The sequence below is a fragment of the Pelophylax lessonae genome, assembly GCF_965119305.1.
Source record: "Pelophylax lessonae genome assembly, chromosome: 4".
Lineage (NCBI taxonomy): Eukaryota > Metazoa > Chordata > Amphibia > Anura > Ranidae > Pelophylax > Pelophylax lessonae.
In genome coordinates this window covers 560,546,775-560,567,633 of record NC_138771.1, presented here as the reverse complement: position 1 = coordinate 560,567,633, position 20,859 = coordinate 560,546,775, and the positions used below count along the sequence as shown (strand labels likewise).

The 20,859-nt window shown below is 46.1% G+C and overlaps 1 protein-coding gene across 2 annotated transcripts in view; it reads right to left on the bottom strand.

The window, feature by feature from the left end:
* Positions 1 to 3,539: 3,539 nt before the first annotated feature.
* The window catches only part of DOCK5 (dedicator of cytokinesis 5), a 220,632-nt gene continuing 203,312 nt past the window's right edge, over positions 3,540 to 20,859 (bottom strand). For both annotated transcript variants that reach the window (XM_082254554.1, XM_082254555.1), the window contains 7 exons: positions 6,588 to 6,671; positions 6,232 to 6,369; positions 6,009 to 6,148; positions 5,769 to 5,922; positions 5,525 to 5,675; positions 3,826 to 3,938; positions 3,540 to 3,750 (listed from right to left, as the gene is read on the bottom strand). In XM_082254554.1, coding sequence (XP_082110680.1) covers positions 3,655 to 3,750; positions 3,826 to 3,938; positions 5,525 to 5,675; positions 5,769 to 5,922; positions 6,009 to 6,148; positions 6,232 to 6,369; positions 6,588 to 6,671 — 876 coding nt within the window. In that variant the 3' untranslated portion in view covers positions 3,540 to 3,654. The remainder of the gene's footprint in view (positions 3,751 to 3,825; positions 3,939 to 5,524; positions 5,676 to 5,768; positions 5,923 to 6,008; positions 6,149 to 6,231; positions 6,370 to 6,587; positions 6,672 to 20,859) is intronic.

The window sequence follows — 20,859 nt, the reverse complement described above, 5'->3', positions numbered from 1 at the left end:
AGGTATTCAAAAGTAAGGGACCCAACACTGAACCTTGCGGTACACCACTAATACCCTTAGACCATGCAGAGTAAGAATCATTACCCGCTACTCTCTGAATTCTATCTTTTAGCCAGTTTCTATTTACAAACGGATCTTTCCAAGCCTGTAGACTTTACCTTACACATTAGCCGTGTGTAGGGAACTGTGTCAAACGCTTTTGCAAAATCCAAGTACACTATGTCCGCAGCCACCCCTCTGTCCAAGGTTTAACTTACCTCCTCATAAAAAGAAATCGAGTTTGTTTGACAACTTTTGTCTTTCATGAATCCATGCTGTCTGTTGATAAAATGTTTTTTTTTTTTTTTTTTTTAACAGCAAGAACTCATCTATGCGGTCTTTTATTAAACTCTCCAGTATCTATCAGACTTTAGAAGTTAAAACTAACAGGTCTATAGGTACTTGGTAAAGACTTTGATCCCTTTTTTTAAATATAGGAACCACATTGGCCCTACGCCAATCCAGTGGTACTATTCCAGTCAATACCCAGTCCCTAAAAATTACAAACAATGCAATACCAGCATACATATTGTGGCTACTGTTAGACAGCTGAAACATTGTTCTGGAGCTTTTTTCTTAAAATTCCAATTGCTATTTGAAGATACCAGCTTTAGAATGGTCCAAGAGATGCACTTCAAAAAACCACCAAAGATTGAGGCGTTGCCTTGGGAAGGGGACATAATAAAATGTATGTTAAAGTCATCTTTTGGCATGAAGACATCTTTCTTTTTCTCATACATGTGTTATGGCACAATCCATTTTAATCTTCCAGCATGGGAGGTAAGGATTTGACCGTATGGAGTGTGGCTGTGGTTTTTCTATACTCTCAAAATGCACACGCATGAAAAACACCAAGAGCATTCTACATGTTGGAAAATCTTTGCTGCTGACCCAGCATTTGGATTTATTAACTATTGATCACAGATATAACCTAGTTATCACTTGTGATATTTAGACCGGCCTCATCACTAGTCAAAATTGCTAATCACCCTTCGAGTAGATGATTTGCAAGAAATGATGAGGAAAAACCCAACAAACGGCAGCATCATGCACATTTTGGGTAGATGTGTGAAAATGAAACAAAAGTAGAACTGTTGTCTAACCGCAACCAATCAATCTGATTCTGTCTCTTAGGGTGGTTTCACACAGGAGCACTCCGCTCCGTCAAGCAGGGGATCTATGAACAAATCTTTAGAGCAGAATGAGACAGATGTCACCTTTTGTGACAATCTGCGCCCTCCATTTTTTTTGTCTGCATTTTGACAGCGGGCCCATCTTGTATCTATGGGCTGCCGGATGTGAATAAGACTTGTTGCATTTTACATCCAGCTACCTCAAAAACTATCAAGTTTTATTTTCTATACCTGGATGGTCTCAGGTCATAAGACTGTTTGCATCCAACTGCCCACAGACCTGCATGAAGCTTCTGTTTAAGTCTGCCTAAAAAATTAGCAGGCAGACCTCATCAGTGAAACTACATGAAAGAGACCCTACTCTGGGAACCAGGAATCTAACTCGTAGATAGAAAGTAACAATTTAACTATTGATCCAACACATGGATTTCCAGAAAGAGATTTTAGATCTCATGAACGGAATGCTACAATTACTTACAAAGGCTTATCAAAGAAACACATTGCATCAATGTTACAAACATTAGCCATTCACAGGCACCATTTTGTGACTATTTCCTATGCATTCTATGCATTAAAGGTAAAAATCTTTCTTTCTATGTGTAGCTCCCCCCTCAACCCCCCCCCCCCATATACTTACCTGAGCCCTATAACAATCCAGTGCTGTGCTCGAGAGCATTGGCTCTCTCTACTTTCTCTCTCTCTCATCACAGGGCAGATTGATAGCAGTAGAAGCCAATCTCAATCAAATCCTGTGACAATGGAGTGGGGGGGGGGGGGGTGGACCGTGCCATGCTGTCTGTGTCAATGGACCAGGACAGCGCAGCTCAGGATCGAGCCTGCATGAGTACCCCAAAGGAGGTGGCAAACACAGAAGAGGAGGAGCCAGGTGGGGGACCAGAGAAGAGGAGGATGGGGCTGCTCTGTGCAAAATCATTGTACTGAGAAGGTAACTATAACATGTTTGTTATTTTAAAAAAAAATAGCTTTACAATCACTTTAAGAAGCCAAGTCAAACACAAGCCAAAAACATATCAAAGCTCCCTGCAGTAAGCCTTTTCCAGAATAAAGGGGACATTTTTATCTTTGATTTTGAAAGAGCATTAATGGGTTAAAAACTCTGCAAAGCTTTTATTGCTGTCCATGTTGGGGAAATTTTCCCTCCCTTTTTGTCCCACAGGCAGTGGTCACGGAGACAGGAAATGAGTAGGAATCCATTCAATGGGAACACAAACCAATAAAAGTCTGACAGAGGCTCTAAACATTGCTCTGAATGTTTTGACTCAAGTTGCTATTTTAAATACCTGATAATATGGAATGATTTGCACACAATAAATGTAAAAAAATATAACATATCAAGTTATATACAAATTTTTTTCATGTATATATGTAACTGAAATTAGTAGCTCTTTCATTTAAAATATTTTATATTTTATATTTACTGGCCTTTTAAATGTACATAACAATCCTTAGAAATGCATAGTCATCTTGGGTAGAACTATTTACATTATTTACGTTCTCTTCTTCCTACATTATATAAGATTATATTATATAAGAGTAATAAAAACATTTGGGCATGAGAGGTATATAAAAAGAAAATAAAGAGGCCCTTCTCTCCAATGGGTAAGGAGTAACCAAAGGAATCCTTGAAGATCAAACGTTTTCAGGGAGTTTCTGAAGCTGTGTCACGTTTTCATGGAGAATGGGTATGCATAGTAATTAGGATAGGCAGCTGTTGTTGTACAGAGCTGGAATGAGAAGGTGCAAAAGTGCAGTTGGTTATTATTTTCCCACTTTCTAATGGGAAAATAAAAACTGCTGCAGGTTTTACATGCCTAGAGGTGCCTTCACATAACTGCAGCAAACTTCCAAATTTCCCATCACAGTTAAATGCCAAGCTATTCTGACAGACAAAGTTTCCAATTACCCCCTCATACATTCCTATTGACCCATCACTATGATGGGCAGCTTCACTGGCTAATGGAAATATGCAGAGGGCAGGATGGCACTGGGAAACTTTGGCACCAGCATTGGATGTGCTAAAGCTTTGCCTGTCATTATGGTTTGGAATTTGGCCCTGGCTGAAAGGTTTGGGAGGCTGGTGCTGGTGTGCATAGTCATCTTTAAGTGCTTACATGTCATGCCCACAACAGTTTTGTTCCCTCACCCTCACTGACGGATTCCTAAAATTGGGGGCTAAAAGCAAAAGGCATACGGAGATACACAGTGGTTTGTGGTGTTCCCTTACAAATAAATCGGTTATCTGTATATACAAAATGCAGTTTATCTATGAACATTTAGACATATAATCTTCTTCTTCAATGCTTCGAGTGGTATATGGATTTTGTTGCCAGGGTCTCTCTCTTTAATGGAGTGTGTCCGTACATATACAGTCTTTAAGTGTAGCTTGATTCATTTACAAGATGCATTTACGAGTTCCACAGTCTTCCCTTTTTAGTAAATGGTCTAACAGATTCTTGGAAGATCAAAGTCCAGGTTCTTGAATTACACTTGATTTCCTAGTTTTTGGAGGTGGGGTTGGTGGTTTTCCTTCTTCATGTCTTGGCATTGCGGGAGCAATCTGGTGGAGAAAGCCAAAGTCAGGATGTTTGGAGGATAAAGCGACAAAATAAGTTGCAGGGAGACATTTACATACCTCTGTGGACAGTCGCTGGCTGCCTTCATTGGATCGGCTTTTAGGAGGTGGAGGGGGAGGAGAGCCCATAATCTGTGCGGCCATATCACTGTGGGTAGACAGAGAAGGGAAACCTGCAAAGACAAAAGGTCATGTCACTTGCGTGATTTGTACATTATTTTTACTTCCTCTACATTTGCAAAGGGTTTTTGAAGGAGCTATAAAACAGGAGACTAACTTTTGTTTTAGCAGAGAAGATATAAGGAATGACCAGAAATGGGCTGGGACTGTGAACTGCACTGCGCATTCTTCCAGGGCATTGCTCGCAAAATAAATATTTACTAGCAGACAGGTACATTTTTGGGCTTATGGGACATACAGTATAAAGTTAAACTGCTGTAATAAATATCTCACTCATGTTTTTCTTATAAGCTGATGTATGGCCTAAAATGTTAAGAAAGCTTCCTTATGTTAACCGTTTTTGATCAAAATTTAAAACTTTTAACATTTGTTTTTTTAACACTGCAGCCAGCAAGCCTATTATTATACAAACTATGTTACTTTGGCTCTTTATAGCAAAAAATATGTGGAATAATACTTTTTTGCAACCTTTTTATTCAGAAGCTCCTCTTCCACTATTAAAGTGCTAATTAACTTGTTTAACTGGTTGACAAAGGCTAGTTGAACAGCAAATCATGTTGGCAGGAAATGGGGGGAAGGAAGAGAACCCAGTCAGTGCTGAAGGAAGAACCTGAGGGGAGTTCTGGAAGATAACCTGGGTAGAAGGAAGATGACTCCAAAACAACTGGAAGAACTGAGCAGTGGTAAGGTCTATGCCAAAGGGGACTTCAAAAGACCAAAGGAACTTCACATGGGAATGACACTATAACCCAAGCTTAGTAATGTTTTAGTGTACCCCCATCGCATACATTGTCAATGCTCATTTGCTAGGCAGAATAGATAGCTTGTGCATGTGTAAATATTATGTATGTTGTGAATTGTTTTCCTACGATTTTAAGTATTATGTACATAAAGCATTTTTGTTTAGTAAAGTACATTAATATATTAAAGGGGTTTCTGCTTCCTTGCTTTACTGCAAAAGTTCCCAAAAGATACAAGCAAAACAACAAACTTATGTGTGATTACCATGACTGCCTGTCAGGGGGATCACATGATCAAAAGCCATGTAAATTTTATTGGTTAGTGAAAAATAAAATCTGTAACAATGGTACATTCATAACACTGAGTACACACACCTATGTGCTTCTAGTTCTAAAATGGAATGTACTGTATTCATATCCTGGCATGGGCTAGGGGATACACTGACAGAAGGTATCAAATTACCGCGGCGCTCCATAGCACTGTGGTAGTCCATTGAGAACTACACGCAGACAGCCGCAAAGGTTGTCAGGGTTTGTAGTTCATTCACACACTGCAGTGTGATGCAGGCGGGGCCCCACAAGGCTCCGCTGATTTCAGGAAGTGACAGCTGGTATGGGGCACTTTTCTCCATACTGCTGTCACAAGGGGGGGGGGGGGTGGCGAGGGGTAAAGGCTGCAGCATTGGGAACATGTTACATGTTCCATCCTGAAAACGGGTGGAACATGTAACATGTTCCCAAAGGTGAACTTATCCTTTAAAAAGGCAATTAGGTAACACTTAAACAAAAATGTTATAAGCAAGTGTTAGAAACCTGGAAACATAAAATGGTCTACTTACTGTAGGTTCGTGGAGTTTTAGGAGTAATTGGGGAAGGGGTCAGTGGTGTTACCCCTTGGCTTGGTGATCCTGTGTGAAGAGACAGACGTCCATCTGTGAGCTGCAGGCTTTTAGGCCGCTGGGATTTTGCAGGTAGACTCTGTATTATCGTCTGTACCATGCAATAGGAAACTAATATTAAAATACTGAACCCTTGTAAATTTGCCCCTGGTCCAGCCCATCCAAACAATATATATTTCCTCACCTCCCTCTCTCTAGGGCGCTCTGTGATTGTCTGTGATTGGCCCATATTATGTTTCAGTTTCATCAATCGAATGTCTCCATCCTCTCGGTCACCGTGTTCATCTGGTCGTGAAATCAGTGATCCACGACGAGGAGGAACAGGTTCTGGAATGGACCTGAAGACAAGATAGTTATACCATTTTACAGAATTAACAAAAATGAACACAACGGTTTTTCATAGAGGTTACCAGAGGCTACATACCCTTCTGATCCTGGCCTTGAGCTACCACTTCCTGAAGAAGAAGTAGAAACTGTGGACAATCGTCGTAAGGTAGCGGATGTGATATATGGAACCACCACAGAGCCAGCGCGACTCAGCTTCCTATCTGTCAAACTGGAGGGCTGTGGGACAACAGAGAAAACCAGGTTTAGAGACCAGTCTTATCAAAGGGACACTAAACATTACAGCTCCTTGGCCTACTAACCAATGTTATGGTCCCATATAATTTTTCCACTTTCCCTTTCAAATCCTGAAAACAAGACACCATGCGGTCATGAAGGGGCCGCAGATTATCAGTCAGCTTCTCCCCATGAATTCGGATTGCTTGAGCCAGGAGTGGCATCTGGATTCAAACAAAAATTTTTAGTGGAAGACAAAGAATAGTGCTTACTAAAATAGACTAGGGAAGGACTGAATGGACAACCACCAATGGATACCATAGGCATGCAGTCATAGATAAATGGGGAATATAATGCTACATTAGTGGAGTTCCAGAGTTGATGCAGACTTCAACACAAAGACTTGGAGTGATATTGTAATAATTGAAGACAAAGCACCAACCTGCAAAGCAATTAGCTGTTTGAGCAGCTCAATCTTGTCTTGGTCTGAGGGATGTTCCTGTTGGTAGCGTTCAGTAAAGAAAGCCTGGGAACAAACCGAGAACAATATAAAAAAGGAACAACAAAGATGGAGACTTGGATATACAGTACCACAGAAAAAAATGGGATTTTTGACTTACCATAAAATCCATTTTTCCAATGTTCATTGACAGACACAGCTTCTGATCTCCAGAACCGTTGGGTTATAGTGCCCTCTACAGGAGTAGGACACTAGGTAGAAAAAAAATCTGACTATGCCCATGGGCAGTCCCAGGGGGTATACTCCCTCTCTCAGCTATAGACACTCAGTTTAGTTACAAGCAGTGTCAGAAGATTTACAACTCCACAGAGGGGTGGGTGCTGTGTCCGTCAATAACATCAGAGAAATTGATTTTACAGTAAGTCAAAATCCAATTTTCTCTTTCAATCATTGACGGACACAGCTTCTGATCTCCATAACTGTTGGGACGTCCCAAAGCAGTGTTAAACATGCGGGGTGGGAACAGCAAAAAAAATTCCCAAGGCTAAACAGTAGCCAACCAGACAACAGGAGCTCAACCAAAACAACTGGAGCCCACCTGAAAAAAAACAATACACCCTCAAAGAGGATTAGGTCCTCTAAACAGCAGCCTGCAAAACCTTGCAGCCAAAAGAAGCATCCGCAGATGCCAACACATCCACTTTATAAAACTTTGTGAAAGGGTGCACTGACGACCAGATGGCCACCATGAAAAAACCTGCATCACTGACACCTGATGACAGAAGCCCCAGGAAGCACTGAGTGCCGGAGTAGAGTTCGCCTTGACAGAGAAAAGAGGAACCTGACCCTTGATTGAATAGGCCTGAGTCACCGTCTTTCTGATCCATCTGGAAATGGTCGCAGAGGAAGTGGACAGTCCTTTCCGAGGCCCATCCGTGAGCACAAATAGGAAGTCTGAATTCCTTAAAGACTCCGTAGCTGCCAGGTACACCCGAATTGCCTGAACCACATCCAGGGCATGCAACGCAATTTCCTTTAGGATGTTTTGGCCTGGGACACAAGGAAGGCAATACAATGTCTTCGTTCAAATAGAAATCAGACGCAAACTTCGGAGGGAAGGACAGACAGGGGCGAAGAACCACTATATCTCTGTGGACCACCAAGTAAGGTGGACAAAATAACGCTGCCAATTCGGACACCCTGCGCGCAGGTGATTGCCACCAAAAAGGCCATTTTCTATGGCAGCATAAGCAGGGTAATCTCCTGAACATTCTCAAAGGGAGGCTTCTGGAGGGTCAAAAGCACCAAAATGAGGTCCCAAGGCGGCAACAGAGACCGCACTGGACACCCTGAAGAAAGGCACGCACCAGGGTGTGTGTTGCCAAAGGTCGTTGGAAGAAGACCGCCAAAGCTGACACCTGGCCCTTTATGGTACTCAAGGCCAAGTTCTGCTCAACCCCCCTGTTGAAGGAAGGTCAAGATTCAAGCCACAGAGAATGAGCGAGGGTGAACCCCAAGAGACTCACACCATGCAATGTATGTCTTTCACAAAAGATGGTAGATCTTCCTAGAAGTAGATTTCCTAGCTTTCAACAGTGTAGGAATCACTGACTCAGATAAACCTCTATCCTTCAGCACCTGGCATTCAACAGCCAAGCCGTCAAAGCCAGAGACTGTAAAGCAGGATGGATGATTGGTCCTTGGGACAGCAGATCCTCCCTGAGAGAAAGCTTCCAAGGAATGTTGGCGACCAGCGGCACCAGATCGGCGTACCAAACTCAGCGAGGCATGTCCGGAGCCACTAAGATGACCAGAATCCCTTCTGCATCGATCCTGCGTAGAAGTCTTGGCAGAAGCTTGAGAGGAGGGAAAGCGTAAATCAGACGATATTGACCTCACGGGGCCACGAGTGTGTCTGTCGCGTCTGCCAAGGATCCCTTGACCAAGCCACAAACCTCTGCACATTTCTGTTGAGCCGAGACGTCAACAGATGCACCTCGGAGATGCCCCACTGGAGACACAACTGATGAAATACCTCCGGATGAAGGGACCACTTCCCTTGGTGCAACGCCTGCCGGCTGAGGTAATCCGCCTGCCATTTTTCCACCCCGGCAATGTGTATGGCGGAGAGGGCTGGAACGAACCATTCAGCCCACCTTAGAATGCATGGCTACCTCCAGCGCTGAGAGGACACTTTTTGTGCCCCCATGGTGATTGAGATAAGCCATGGCTGTTGCATTGTCCGATTGAATGCGCACTTGACAACCCTGAAGATGATCCGTGCAATGGTCCAGACACAGTCTGATCGCTTGGAGTTCCAAGACATTGATCGGTAGTCTGGACTCTTCCACTATCCAGACCCTTGAGCAGAATGCTTGCCAAGGACGCCTCCCCAGCCGGACAGGCTGGCATCTGTGGTGACTAGTGATGGACGAACATCGGCCGGGGCGGTTCGCGAACGTCAGCCACAAATTTTCTCAAAAGTCCGCGAACCGCGAGTTCGCGGAGGGCCCCATTGACTTTAATAGGAGGCGAACTTTAAAAACCTTTAGGTCATATTTTCAGCCACAAAAGACTTACTAGCTGTGCAAAAATAGTCCCAGCACATGGACAATGTCATAACAGAAGTATTGCAATTGGAAAAGTTGCTCTAAAAAAATGGATTTTTGTAAAATCTTACCGTAAAATCCTTTTCTCTTAGCTCATTGACAGACGTAGTCCTCGGTGATACAGCACCTTCGGGTTATGTTGCCTCCACAGGAGCAGGACAAGACAGGAAATAAAATGCTCTGGCCACACCCCAGGGGCAGTCCCCGAGGGTATATCCTCTCTCTCTCCGCCACAGCAAATCAGTTATGTCACAAAAGCAGTGCTTAGAGAATTTAACCCAACCCAACTCAAAAACAGAGGGGCGGGGACTACGTCTGTCAATGAGCTAAGAGAAAAGGATTTTACGGTAAGATTTTACAAAAATCCATTTTTCTCTATCGCTCATTGACAGACGTAGTCCTCGGTGATACAGCACCTTCGGGAAGTCCCAGAGCAGTATCACAAATGAGGGGTGGGAGAATGGAAATCAAATCCCAATCTAGAAGGCCCAACCGGTGCCAACTAGAAGTTTACAATGCTCATCCTTAATGATGAGACTCAACAAAAAGAAATTTTTCAAACAGAAAAAAACCCTCGAGGTAGACCACCGGTCTCCTCAAATTGCGGCCTGCAAAACCTTGCGGCCAAATGAGGCATCCGCCGATGCAATCACATCAATTTTATAAAATTTTGTAAAGGTATGTACCGACGACCAGGTGGCCGCCTTACATACCTAGACCACTGACTCCTGATGGCGAAAGGCCCAGGAAGTACTGAGCGCTCGAGTGGAGTGCGCCCTAACAGGGAACGGAGGACTCTGACCCTTAATAGAATAAGCCTGTACCACCGTCTGTCTAATCCATTTGGCAATAGTCGCGGAAGATGCAGGCAACCCCTTTCTGGGGCCATCCGTGATCACAAAAAGTGAATCCGTCTTACGGAATGATTCCGTAGCTTTCAGGTATACCCTGATTGCCCGAACCACATCCAAGGAATGCAACGCATGTTCCCGATGATGATTGGGCTGAGGACACAAGGAAGGTAGTACAATATCTTCATTCAGATGAAAATCTGAAACCACCTTAGGAAGAAAGGATGGCTTAGGATGAAGTACTACCTTATCCCTATGAATCACTAGGTATGGGGACTGGCATGATAATGCAGCCAGTTCTGACACCCTGCGAGCAGAAGTGATAGCCACCAAGAAGGCCACCTTCTGGGATAAAGTAAGCAAGGGAATCTCCCTGATGTTTTCAAAGGGAGGTTTCTGTAGAACCGACAAAACTAAATTAAGATCCCAGGGCGGTAAGGGCGCGCGGACTGGTGGAGCCAGGTGCCGCACCCCCTGAAATTCCGCACCAAGGACTTGGTAGCTAAAGGTTTCTGAAAGAAGATTGCTAATGCTGAAACTTGACCCTTGATGGTGCTCAAGGCTAGTTTCTGCTCAAGCCCTTTTTGCAAAAAAGCCAATATTCGAGTCACCGAATAGGTACGTGGAGGAAATCCTAAAGATTCGCACCTCGCAATATAAGTCTTCCATGTGTGATAATAGACCTTGCTGGAAGTCGCTTTCCTTGCTTTAATAAGGGTAGGAATGACTGAAGCTGACAACCCTCTGTCCTTCAGTACTTGGGTCTCAATGGCCAGGCCATTAAAACCAGCGACTGTAAAGCACGATGGTAAATTGGTCCTTGAGACCACAGACACTCCCTGAGACTTAGTTCCCACGGAACGTCTGCGACTAGCATGTCCAAGTCGGCCAGGCCGGCTTGACGAGGCCAGCCTAGAATTTCTAGGACCACTGGCGCTGACTGGATCTGAACCAGGCGTCCCTAGAGCTATCTGGCCCCGACCATCCGAGAAAGTCTGGTCGTTTTCTGTTCCCACACATTTATCAGATACCTGATTCCTATCAGGAAGGGTGATCTTTTCTGGTTGAACCTCAGGGACCGAAGTCACCCGGCTAGAGGCTTCTTGGTCTGTCTGGTCAACCAGATCCGATTCCTGTGGGGAATAGAGACTAATCTTAGGAAAGGGTAAAGGAAAAGATCTATTCAGGGAACGGTGACTACCGCTCCCTGTAGTACTTAAATGTTGGAAGGGAAGAATCGCACCGGTAGTAGTAGTCGATGCTCGATCTAATGTCCTGAATACCGGTGAAAACGTCCCCCCACCCTCAACCCGGGTGGGGGCGCACCTTCAGGCTGTATAATCCTTTGCTTCGGGTTTGGCTGAGTCGGTCCTCTGTTTGTCCGACCAGCCTTTCTTGAACCCTCCTGGAGGAGTCTTGCCTTTCCCGCTTGTTCCAGCCGGGCGTACGAACCCTTTATGGGCGGTAAAGAAAGGTCCTCGCTTGTTGCGAGGTCCCTTAGCTTTAGCAGCCTGTGGCAAGAAAGTGCTCTTGCCCCCAGTGGCGTCCTTAATAATTTCATCTAGGGTGGCCCCAAATAGGCGATTCCCCTGAAAGGGGAGATTCGTCAAGGTCTTTTTGGAACCTAGGTCAGCTGACCAGCATTTTAACCACAGCACACGTCTGAGGATTACCGCTGACATAGATGCATGCCCTAATAGGGGGGTAGCATCCAAGGCTGCGTCACAGACAAACTGTAGCCCTTGTATAATCTGTTCCATCAAATCAGATGTTCCCTGGGGGATATCTTTTCCCCTTAGGTCTTGGCGTACCAATCTCGCCCATTCCGTTAGTGTCTGGGAAACTAGACCAATAACAATTACTGGTCTAAATGCTGACCCTATCAGGGAGAAGATAGTGCGGGACTCCGCTTCCATCTTTCGATCCACCGGATCCTTAAAGGACGAAGTGTCCTCCACTGGGATAACCGTGGCTTTATTCAGCCTGGAAATAGGTGGATCCACCACTGGTGGTACCGTCCATTTCTTAATGAAGGATTCCTCAAATGGATAGCGTCTAGCAATACGCTTGGAAATCGTAAAGGTACGTTTAGAATGCTCCCATTCTCCTTTAATTTTATTACCAAAACACTTGGGTACAGGAAAAACCTTCATCGTTTTAATGGGTTTGTTAGTACCAAAGGGAATCTCTGTTTCAGTTGCCTCTGCCGGTAAAACCTCAAGTCTTAAGGTTTCCCGCACTGCCACAACTAGTGCGTCCACCAATGCTTCTTCCTGAATTATAGCAGGAGAAGGAACGTCCTCCTCACTGTCTGAGGGAGCTTTACCTGAGGTAACAGCCCTTGCAGAGGGACCTGCAGCTGCAGTGACCATCTCTGAATCTGAGTCAGAGGTGTCAGATAATATAGGGGTAGGCGGGGGGTCGCTTCCTTGACCCCCGTCCCTGACAGGCTGCCTCCACCCGAGCCACCAAAGACTCCAAAACTGCTGTAAATGCATCCATACTCTGTGCACCGGCGGGTCCCATGGCCCCCTCGAGGGAAACAGGTGGGGGTATTTGTGTGGCAGGGTCCATGATTATTCCAGTAACTTCCCGGATAATACAATTCAATTTTAAATAAATAAAAATAAACTTTTTTTTTTTTTTTTTTTTTTCAGACCCCCAGCGCCACAAAAGCCCCTTAGTGTTACCTGCTAGGGATCCCTATCGATCGAGAGAGAGAGAGAGATAGACCCCCAGGCTCACCACTTGATGCTCAGAGTTAACTGCAACAGGTTACAGCGCTGTCTTCACAAACAGGAAGTCTTTTGGCTGGCTGCCCAGGAAGAAAGGAGGCGGCTCCGCCCCTCTGCACGCCTTCCGGCACCTCCCCTAGCTCCACGAGGTGTTTGGATCACCTCAAACATGGCCGCCCCCATGCTGGAGACACGAGGCTACGCCAAAATGGCGGCTCGTGCGATCCAGCAAAAAAAATGGCGGCGGCCTGTACCGAATAGCGGCGTGCTGCAGAGCACACAACACCTTCTCTGCATGGGGATTTGGCGTGGTTGGCGGTACCGGCCCTGGCGGACCGCATGGCCGTTCGGAAGGCCTGCTATTGCTGGAGATTTGACTAGGAAGGCAGTCTACATGTCCGTGGCTTCTGACTGGTAGGTACTACTTATTATCACAGTAAGATTCCCATACTGCCACTGATTACAATCTTTTTAACATGTATACAATTAGATTGTTAGCTCCCAAACCAAGCCTCCTGGCTTTTTGCACATAAAATCACACTCAAAGTAGGAGGATCTGTGCCATGTTATAGGATAGAGGGGGACTCTACCTTACCATACAGAGAGGGGCCCGCGTTCACCACAAGACCCGTCAGGGGAAAAGGGGGAACATACTACTCACCATACCAGAACAGGCGGGCACCAACTCCTGACAGTACCCCTCTCCACCGGGGCGGGAGGGCTGTCGACCAATACGGACGCCGTGACTCATGGTCCTTGGCGTTTCAGCGAGACGTTTAACTCGCGGGGTCAGTCCCCCAGTGGGACTATGTTGCGGCCGACCCAGCGCGGAGCTATGGCCTGCACGCGCTCGTAGGCTGAACTGGGGTGACCACCGGATCTCAACATCCAGCCCGTCGCCCAGTTCAGCTTTCTTGCTTGAAGATCTCACAGGAACACTGGAGAAAAAAGCTGTCTAAAAAATCTTTTTAAGAAAAAAATCCTGCCAGGACCGAAGATCCCAGCAAGGTATCTAGGTCCTTACTCCTGACTAGACAGAAAAAAACTGATTTGCTGTGGCGGAGAGAGAGAGGATATACCCTCGGGGACTGCCCCTGGGGTGTGGCCAGAGCATTTTTTATTTCCTGTCTAGTCCTGCTCCTGTGGAGGCAACATAACCCGAAGGTGCTGTATCACCGAGGACTACGTCTGTCAATGAGCGATAGAGAAATTATTTTTTTTTTTTACAGCAAAAAAAAAATTTTTTTTTTTTTCATAAATCAGCCAGAACTGACAGCAGCCGGTAAATACATGTCAAATACATATAGGGTCCATTCACACATCTGTAAAATGGGTCCGCATCCATTGCACAATTTGGCGGAACCTTTACAGACCCATTGATTTTCAATTCCAGTCTGAAAAATTAGGCATTCACAGCACAAAGAAGTAAGTGTCGGCCAGTATTGGCCCTAAAAATGAGCCCACATGGGTTTACCTGACAGCAAAGAACGTAGTATTTGGTGGCTGGAGGTACATTAGACATTCACAGGATACAGAAGTGTCGGCCAGTATAGGCCCCAAAAATTAGCCCACATGGGTTTACCTGACAGCAAAGAACGTAGTATTTGGTGGCTGGAGGTACATTACGCATTCACAGGATAAAGAAGTGTCGGCCCATATAGGTCCCAAAAATTAGCCCACATGGGTTTACCTGACAGCAAAGAAAGTTGTATTCTGTGGCTGGAGGTAAATTAGGCATTCACATAAAAAATAATTGTCGGCCCTGAAAGGCCGCGAAAATGTGGCATTCCATGGACATGAAATGCCTTTTATGCCGCTGTATTTAGTGAAGACAAGGACCAGGAATCGTTGTGGGTGGATGGCGGTCTGGTGGATATTTGTGGCCTGTCATGAGGAATTTCAATGAAACATGGTCTACTGGTCACATGTGTTGAATTCCTCAGAGATCCATGCCTCATTCATTTTTATAAATGTGAGGTAGTCTACACTGTCATGAGCTAGGCGACTGCGCTTATCGGTCACGATCCCCCCTGCTGCACTGAACGTCCTTTCGGACAGGATACTGGACGGAGGGCAAGCCAAAATTTCCATTGCAAATTGTGCAAGCTCTGGCCAGAGGTCAAGCCTGCCCACCCAGTAGTCCAGGGGTTCATCACTCCTCAGAGTGTCCACATCGGCCGTTAACCCGATGTAGTTGGACACCTGTCGATCTAGGCGTTCCCTGATGCTGGATCTGGAGTACAGCTGTCGATGGGTCGGCTGATGAAAGAAGGATCTCATATCTGAAGTGACCAAGACATCTTCAAACCGCCCTCTTCTTGCAGGCGCTGTTGGATTGCTACCCGCAACTGTCTCTCTGTGACTGTAAATTCCTCTGCCAGCGCACGCAAAAGCATAATGCAGCATTTGCCGCAGCAAGGCCTGGAAGTGCTGCATTCTGACCGCCCTCTGTGATTGTGGTAACATTTCCGCCATTTTTTGTTTGTACCGGGGGGTCTAAGTATGTTGCCACCCAGTACTGGTCCTTGGCCTTTATGCTTTTTATACGGGGTCCCCCTTAACCACTTAAGCCCCAGCCCTATTTCGGACACTTTTTGTTTACAAGTTAAAATCAGTATTTTTCCTAGAAAACTACTTAGAACCCCCAAACATTATATATATTATTTTAGCAAAGGCTCTGGAGAATTAAATGGCAGTCATTGCAATATTTTTTGTCATGCGGTATTTGCGCAGCAGTCTTTAAAACGCCATTTTTTTGGAAAAAATTTAGAAAAATCACATTTCACTGCATTTAAAAAATACTAAACAGTAAAGTTAGCCCATTTTTTTTGTATATTGTGAAAGATGATGTCACGCCGAGTAGATAGATACCCAACATGTTACGGTTTAAAATTGTGCGCATCCGTGGAATGGCGACAAACTACGGTCAATAGAAATCTCAATAGGCGACGCTTTAAATTTTTTTAACGGTTACCAGTTTAGAGTTAGAGTGTAGCTCTTTTTTTTTAAATTATTGCTCACACTCTGGCGATACCTCACATGTTTGGTTTGAACAGCGATTTGATTCGCGGCTCGACTTCCGTATACGTTTTTTTTTTGTGCGCGAGCTAACGGTGACGGCTAAATTTTTTTTTTTTCCTATTTATTTTATTATTATTTTTTTTTAACTTTATTACAGGTTTTAAAAAAAAAAAAAAAAAAATCTGATCACTTTTATTGCTGTCACAAGCAATGTAAACATCCCTTGTGACACCAATATGCAGTTTATGGAGGGATCGAGGGTCTAAAAGACCCTATACCCCTCCACTTCCATGTATGCAAAACGCCGAAAACTGCGTTTTTGCATACAGCCATTTTTACATTTGCCGCCTTTTGCAGCAGAGTAACCCGGAAGTGACGTCATGGACGCCGCCTCCGGGTTACGTCATCGGAGACCCGATCGAAGTCGTTTCCGGCTTTGATCGGGACTCCATCCAGCCAGCGGACGTGCCGGCTGGGTGCTCGGGTCTCCCGGTGGGACGGGAGGCCCGTTACAAGTTACGAAAGGCGGCGGGAGGGGGGGGAGGGAGTCCCTCCCGCTCACCCGGGTAACGATCGAGAGGCTCCCAAGCATCGGAAAGCCGACCGTTGGCACTAAACCACGGCTAGAGGCATCATCCCGGTATAACCCCGCAAAGTTACCCGACGTACCCCTACGTCACTTTGAGGTAAGTGGTTAAAACAATGGAGCATGAAGGCCCCCATTCGCACTAAACTGGAAGCGGTGTAGTGGCCTGCTTCCAGCTCATCATCCAGGTTAATGTTGTCCTCATTCTCCTCCTCCCATCCACGGATAACACCAGGGATCCCAGAAAGGTTTAAAGCACGCTCTTCTTGCTCCTCCTCATCCCCCCCGGCACCATCCTCCTCTGACTCCTCTTCAGACTCCTGCTGTTGACTTGTCTCAGATGGAGTAGCACCCACTGGGAATTCATCCAACATTGCGACTTCCTCATCTTCCTGATCCTCGACGGCTTGATCCATGACACGACGCAATGCACGCTCCAGAAAGAAGGCATAAGGTACGATGTTACTAATGGCGCCCTGGCCGTGACTGACCAGTTTGGTGATCTCATCGAATGGCCGCAGAAGTCTGCATGCAACGCGCATGAGCAGCCACTGGCGAGGTGAAAAAAAAACCCAAGCTCCCCAGAACCTGTCCTGCCGCAGCCTATCAAGCATATGCAACGTTGAGTTCCATCGCGTCGGGCAGTCACAAATAAGACGCCTGACGGGCAGGTTGTGTCGCCGCTGAATGTCAGCAAAGCGAGCCATGGCTGTGTAAGATCTTCTGAAATGGCCCGAGATTTTCCTGGCCTGCCGCAAGACGTCCTGGACCCCAGGGTATTTGGCAACAAATTGCTGCACGACCAAGTTCCGGACGTGTGCCATGCATGGCACGTGTGTTATTTTGCCCTGTTCAGCGCGCTCAGCAGATTGGCACAGTTGTGGCACACCACTTTACCAACTGTCAAATTCAGCGGTGTCAGCCACTGATCTGCCTGTGAACGCAAAGCTGAAAGGAGTGCAGAACCAGTGTGGCTCTTGGCTTCCAGGCACAACAGACGCAACATAGCATGGCAATGTCTCACCTGGCATGTGGAATAGGTTCTGGGGATCTTGGGCGGCGCAGCAGAAGAGACGGTAGCAGCGGAAAAGGAGGAGTCAGCCGAGGAGGAGAGGGAGGATGGAGGAGGAGATCCGTGGCTGTACAACCAAATGTACATGGGTGCCACGGGTTACATGCTTGATGGCCGTCAGAAGGTTCACCCAGTGGTCAGTAAAAGGGATATAACTTCCCTGCCCGTGTTTGCTAGACCATGTGTCTGTGGTCAGATGTATCTTGGCACCAACACTGTGTACCAGAGATATATTCACTTGCCGCTGAACATGGCCATACAGCTCTGGAATGCCCTTCTGTGAGAAATATTTCCTGCCTGGGACCTTCCATTTTGGTGTTCCATAGCCACAAATTTACAAAAGGCCTCCGAATCCACCAGTTAATATGGCAGTAGTTGGCGGGCTATCATTTCTAACAAGCCAGCAGTCAAACGTTAGGAAGAGGGTTATCCGGCGTCATCATTTTTTTCCGCTCCAATATTTGGGCCACAGAAGCCTGCCTTTTTTCCAGAACAACATGACAACGGCATGATGGAAGGTATAGTGGAGGACAATTGTGAGGAGAGAGGAGAAGAAGAGGCTAGACGGTGAGAGCCTGGTGTGTGGCTTTGTGGGTTCTGGAAAAAGGTATATAACACCCCGCTTCAATCTGTGGTATTGGGGGGCCACAGGTTTATCACACCAGTTCTACAAAATATTGGCCAGTAACTGTTGTCACTGTGTGTAGCACAGTTAACACAACAAAAGAGGCCAAATTTTTGCAGGACTAAAATACAATCTTTGAAAAGTATACTGTTAAATAACACCCCACTTCAATATGTGGTATTGGGGGGGGGCACTGGTCTATCACACTAGTTGTTCAAAAAATTGGCCAGGGAGTTTGGCACTGTGTGTATCAGAGTTAATGCAGCAAAAGAATCAATATTGTTGCAGGACACAAATACACTTATGAAAGTATACTCAGATAACACCCCGCTTCAATCTGTGGTATTGGGGGGCCACAGGTTTATTACACCAGTTCTACAAATAATTGGCCAGTAACTGTTGTCACTGTGTGTAGCAGAGTAAACACAGCAAAAGAGGCCAAATTTTGCAGGTCTATCACACCAGTTGTTCAAAAAATTGGCCAGTGAGTTCGGTACTGTGTGTAGCAGAGTTAACACAGCAAATGAGGCAACATTGTTGCAGGACACAAATACACTTGTAAAAGTATACTCAGATAACACCCACTTCAATATGTGGCATTGGGGGGCCTTGAAATGACTTTTGTGGACATTAACAGAGCCACTGCTGATCTCTGTCTCTGGAGCACACTGGATACATGTCCTTAAACTGAACAGAAACTGTACACCTATACCAAATAAATTGCAGCCCTTTAAATGACTTTTGTGGACGTTAACAGAGCGATTTGTGTCACTGCTGATCTCTGTCCCTGGAGCACACTGGATACCTGTCCCTAAACTGAACAGAAACTGCACACCTATACCAAATAAATTGCAGCCCTTTAAATTACTTTTGTGGATATTAACAGAGCGATTTGTGTCACTGCCGATCTCTAACTGTCCCTGGAGCACAGACTGGATACCTGTCCCTGAACTGAAAAGAGACTGTAGTAGACCTATACCGAAATACCATCCCTGAAAAGGACTTTTGTGGATCTTAACAGAGATATTTGTGTCTGGCAATCTCTCCCTGATGCATACAGCAGACCTTTCCCTACGCTGAAAAAAAGTAGAATGTGAAATGGCCGTCTGCTCTGATCTATTTATAAAGGTAGGGGGCATGTCCATGTGCTGAAATGTTTCAATTGGCTGTCCCGTTCCACCTCACGGCTGTGTCATGGGTCAAAGTTCCCCCCAATGTAAACTAATATGGCCACCGCAAACAACGCCATGTGTTCGCAAAATTGGCGGGTAGCGAACAAGCAAAATTTGCCGCGAACCGACCCTCGGGCGAACTGCAAGGCCATCTCTAGTGGTGACCACTGTCCAATACAAGTGGAGGGAGGATTTGTCCAGCCGAAGTATCAGAGAGCGAAGCCACCATCTTGTCTTGTCCCATTTGGCCAGAATCTCCCTTTGCTGGGACCTCGTATGGAAGTGTGCAAACAGAACTGCCTCGAAGGTAGACACTATCAGGCCCAGTATCTGCATGCAAGTCCGGAGGGATGACAATCTGCTGGAAAGCAGGAGACAAATTTCAGCCTGCAATATCTGGAGTTTGTCCAGAGGAAGGAGCACTCTGGCTAAGGCCGAGTCCAGAATGAGGCCCAGATAGTCCAGCTTTGTAGCAGAGCAGAGTTCTGAAAATTCAGAATCCAGCCGAACTCCTGCACAGTTTGTTTTGTGATCTCCAGGTTTTCAACCAGAGCAGTAGGAGACTCCGCTCACAGAAGGAGATCATCCAAGTAGCCCAGTACCGCGATTTCCCATTGGCGTAACATAGATAGAACTGGGGCTAACACTTTTGTGAAGAACCGAGGAGCGGAGCCGATACCAAAGGGTAACGCCACAAACTAATAATGCTCCTCTTCCATGGCAAAGAGAAGAAAGCGCTGGTGACTGGCACATATTGGAATGTGAAGGTAGGCATCCTTGATGTCAAAAGAGGCAAGAAAATCCCCCTAACGCAGGGATGCCACCGCCATGCGAATGGACATTCTGAACTTCTGCACCCCCAAAAAGCAGGTTCAGTGCCTTGAAGTCCAGGATTGGACGCACTTTGCTTTCCTTCCTGGGAACTGTAAACAGATTTGAGTAAAAACCCTAAAAAATGTTCCGAAGTCGGAACCGGAACAATCACCCCTTGAAGCAACAGGTCTTGTACCGCCCCAAACAGACCCTGTAAGCGGTCCGGGGACAAGCGGAAGTTGAAAAGGAAAGAACCTTGCCCTGGGACAAGAGAGAATCTCGATCTTGAAGCTGGACTGAATGATTTTGTGGACCCACTTGTCTTGTACCAGAGAAGTCCACGGGTCCAGAAACCGGCGAAGATGTTCCCCACCCCTGATACAGGTGAGGGCGCACCTTCACGTCCGCGATGGCTGAATCAGATTCAGGATCTGATGAGACGGATGAGGCAGGGGATACTTTTTGCTAGCTTGTCACCGGAAAGCCAGCTCCAGCGAGGACAGAAAAAACTCCAGGACTGCCGTCACGACTGCATCGATGGATGGTTGGGACCCGGAGGGCCCCGTAGCCTCAGAGAGGAAATCAGGTGGGGAGATGTGCTCAAAAGACTCCATGAGTCCCCAGGGGGACCCCACAAAAAGTGTAAAACACTGCAAGAGACAACCCTCAACGCGCTGGAATTACCACCCGGTCGCCAGGCAAAAGCACCAAGCGATCATCATCAGAGAGGGAGAGAGCCCCACCAGACTCACCACCCAGCAGAAACAGGC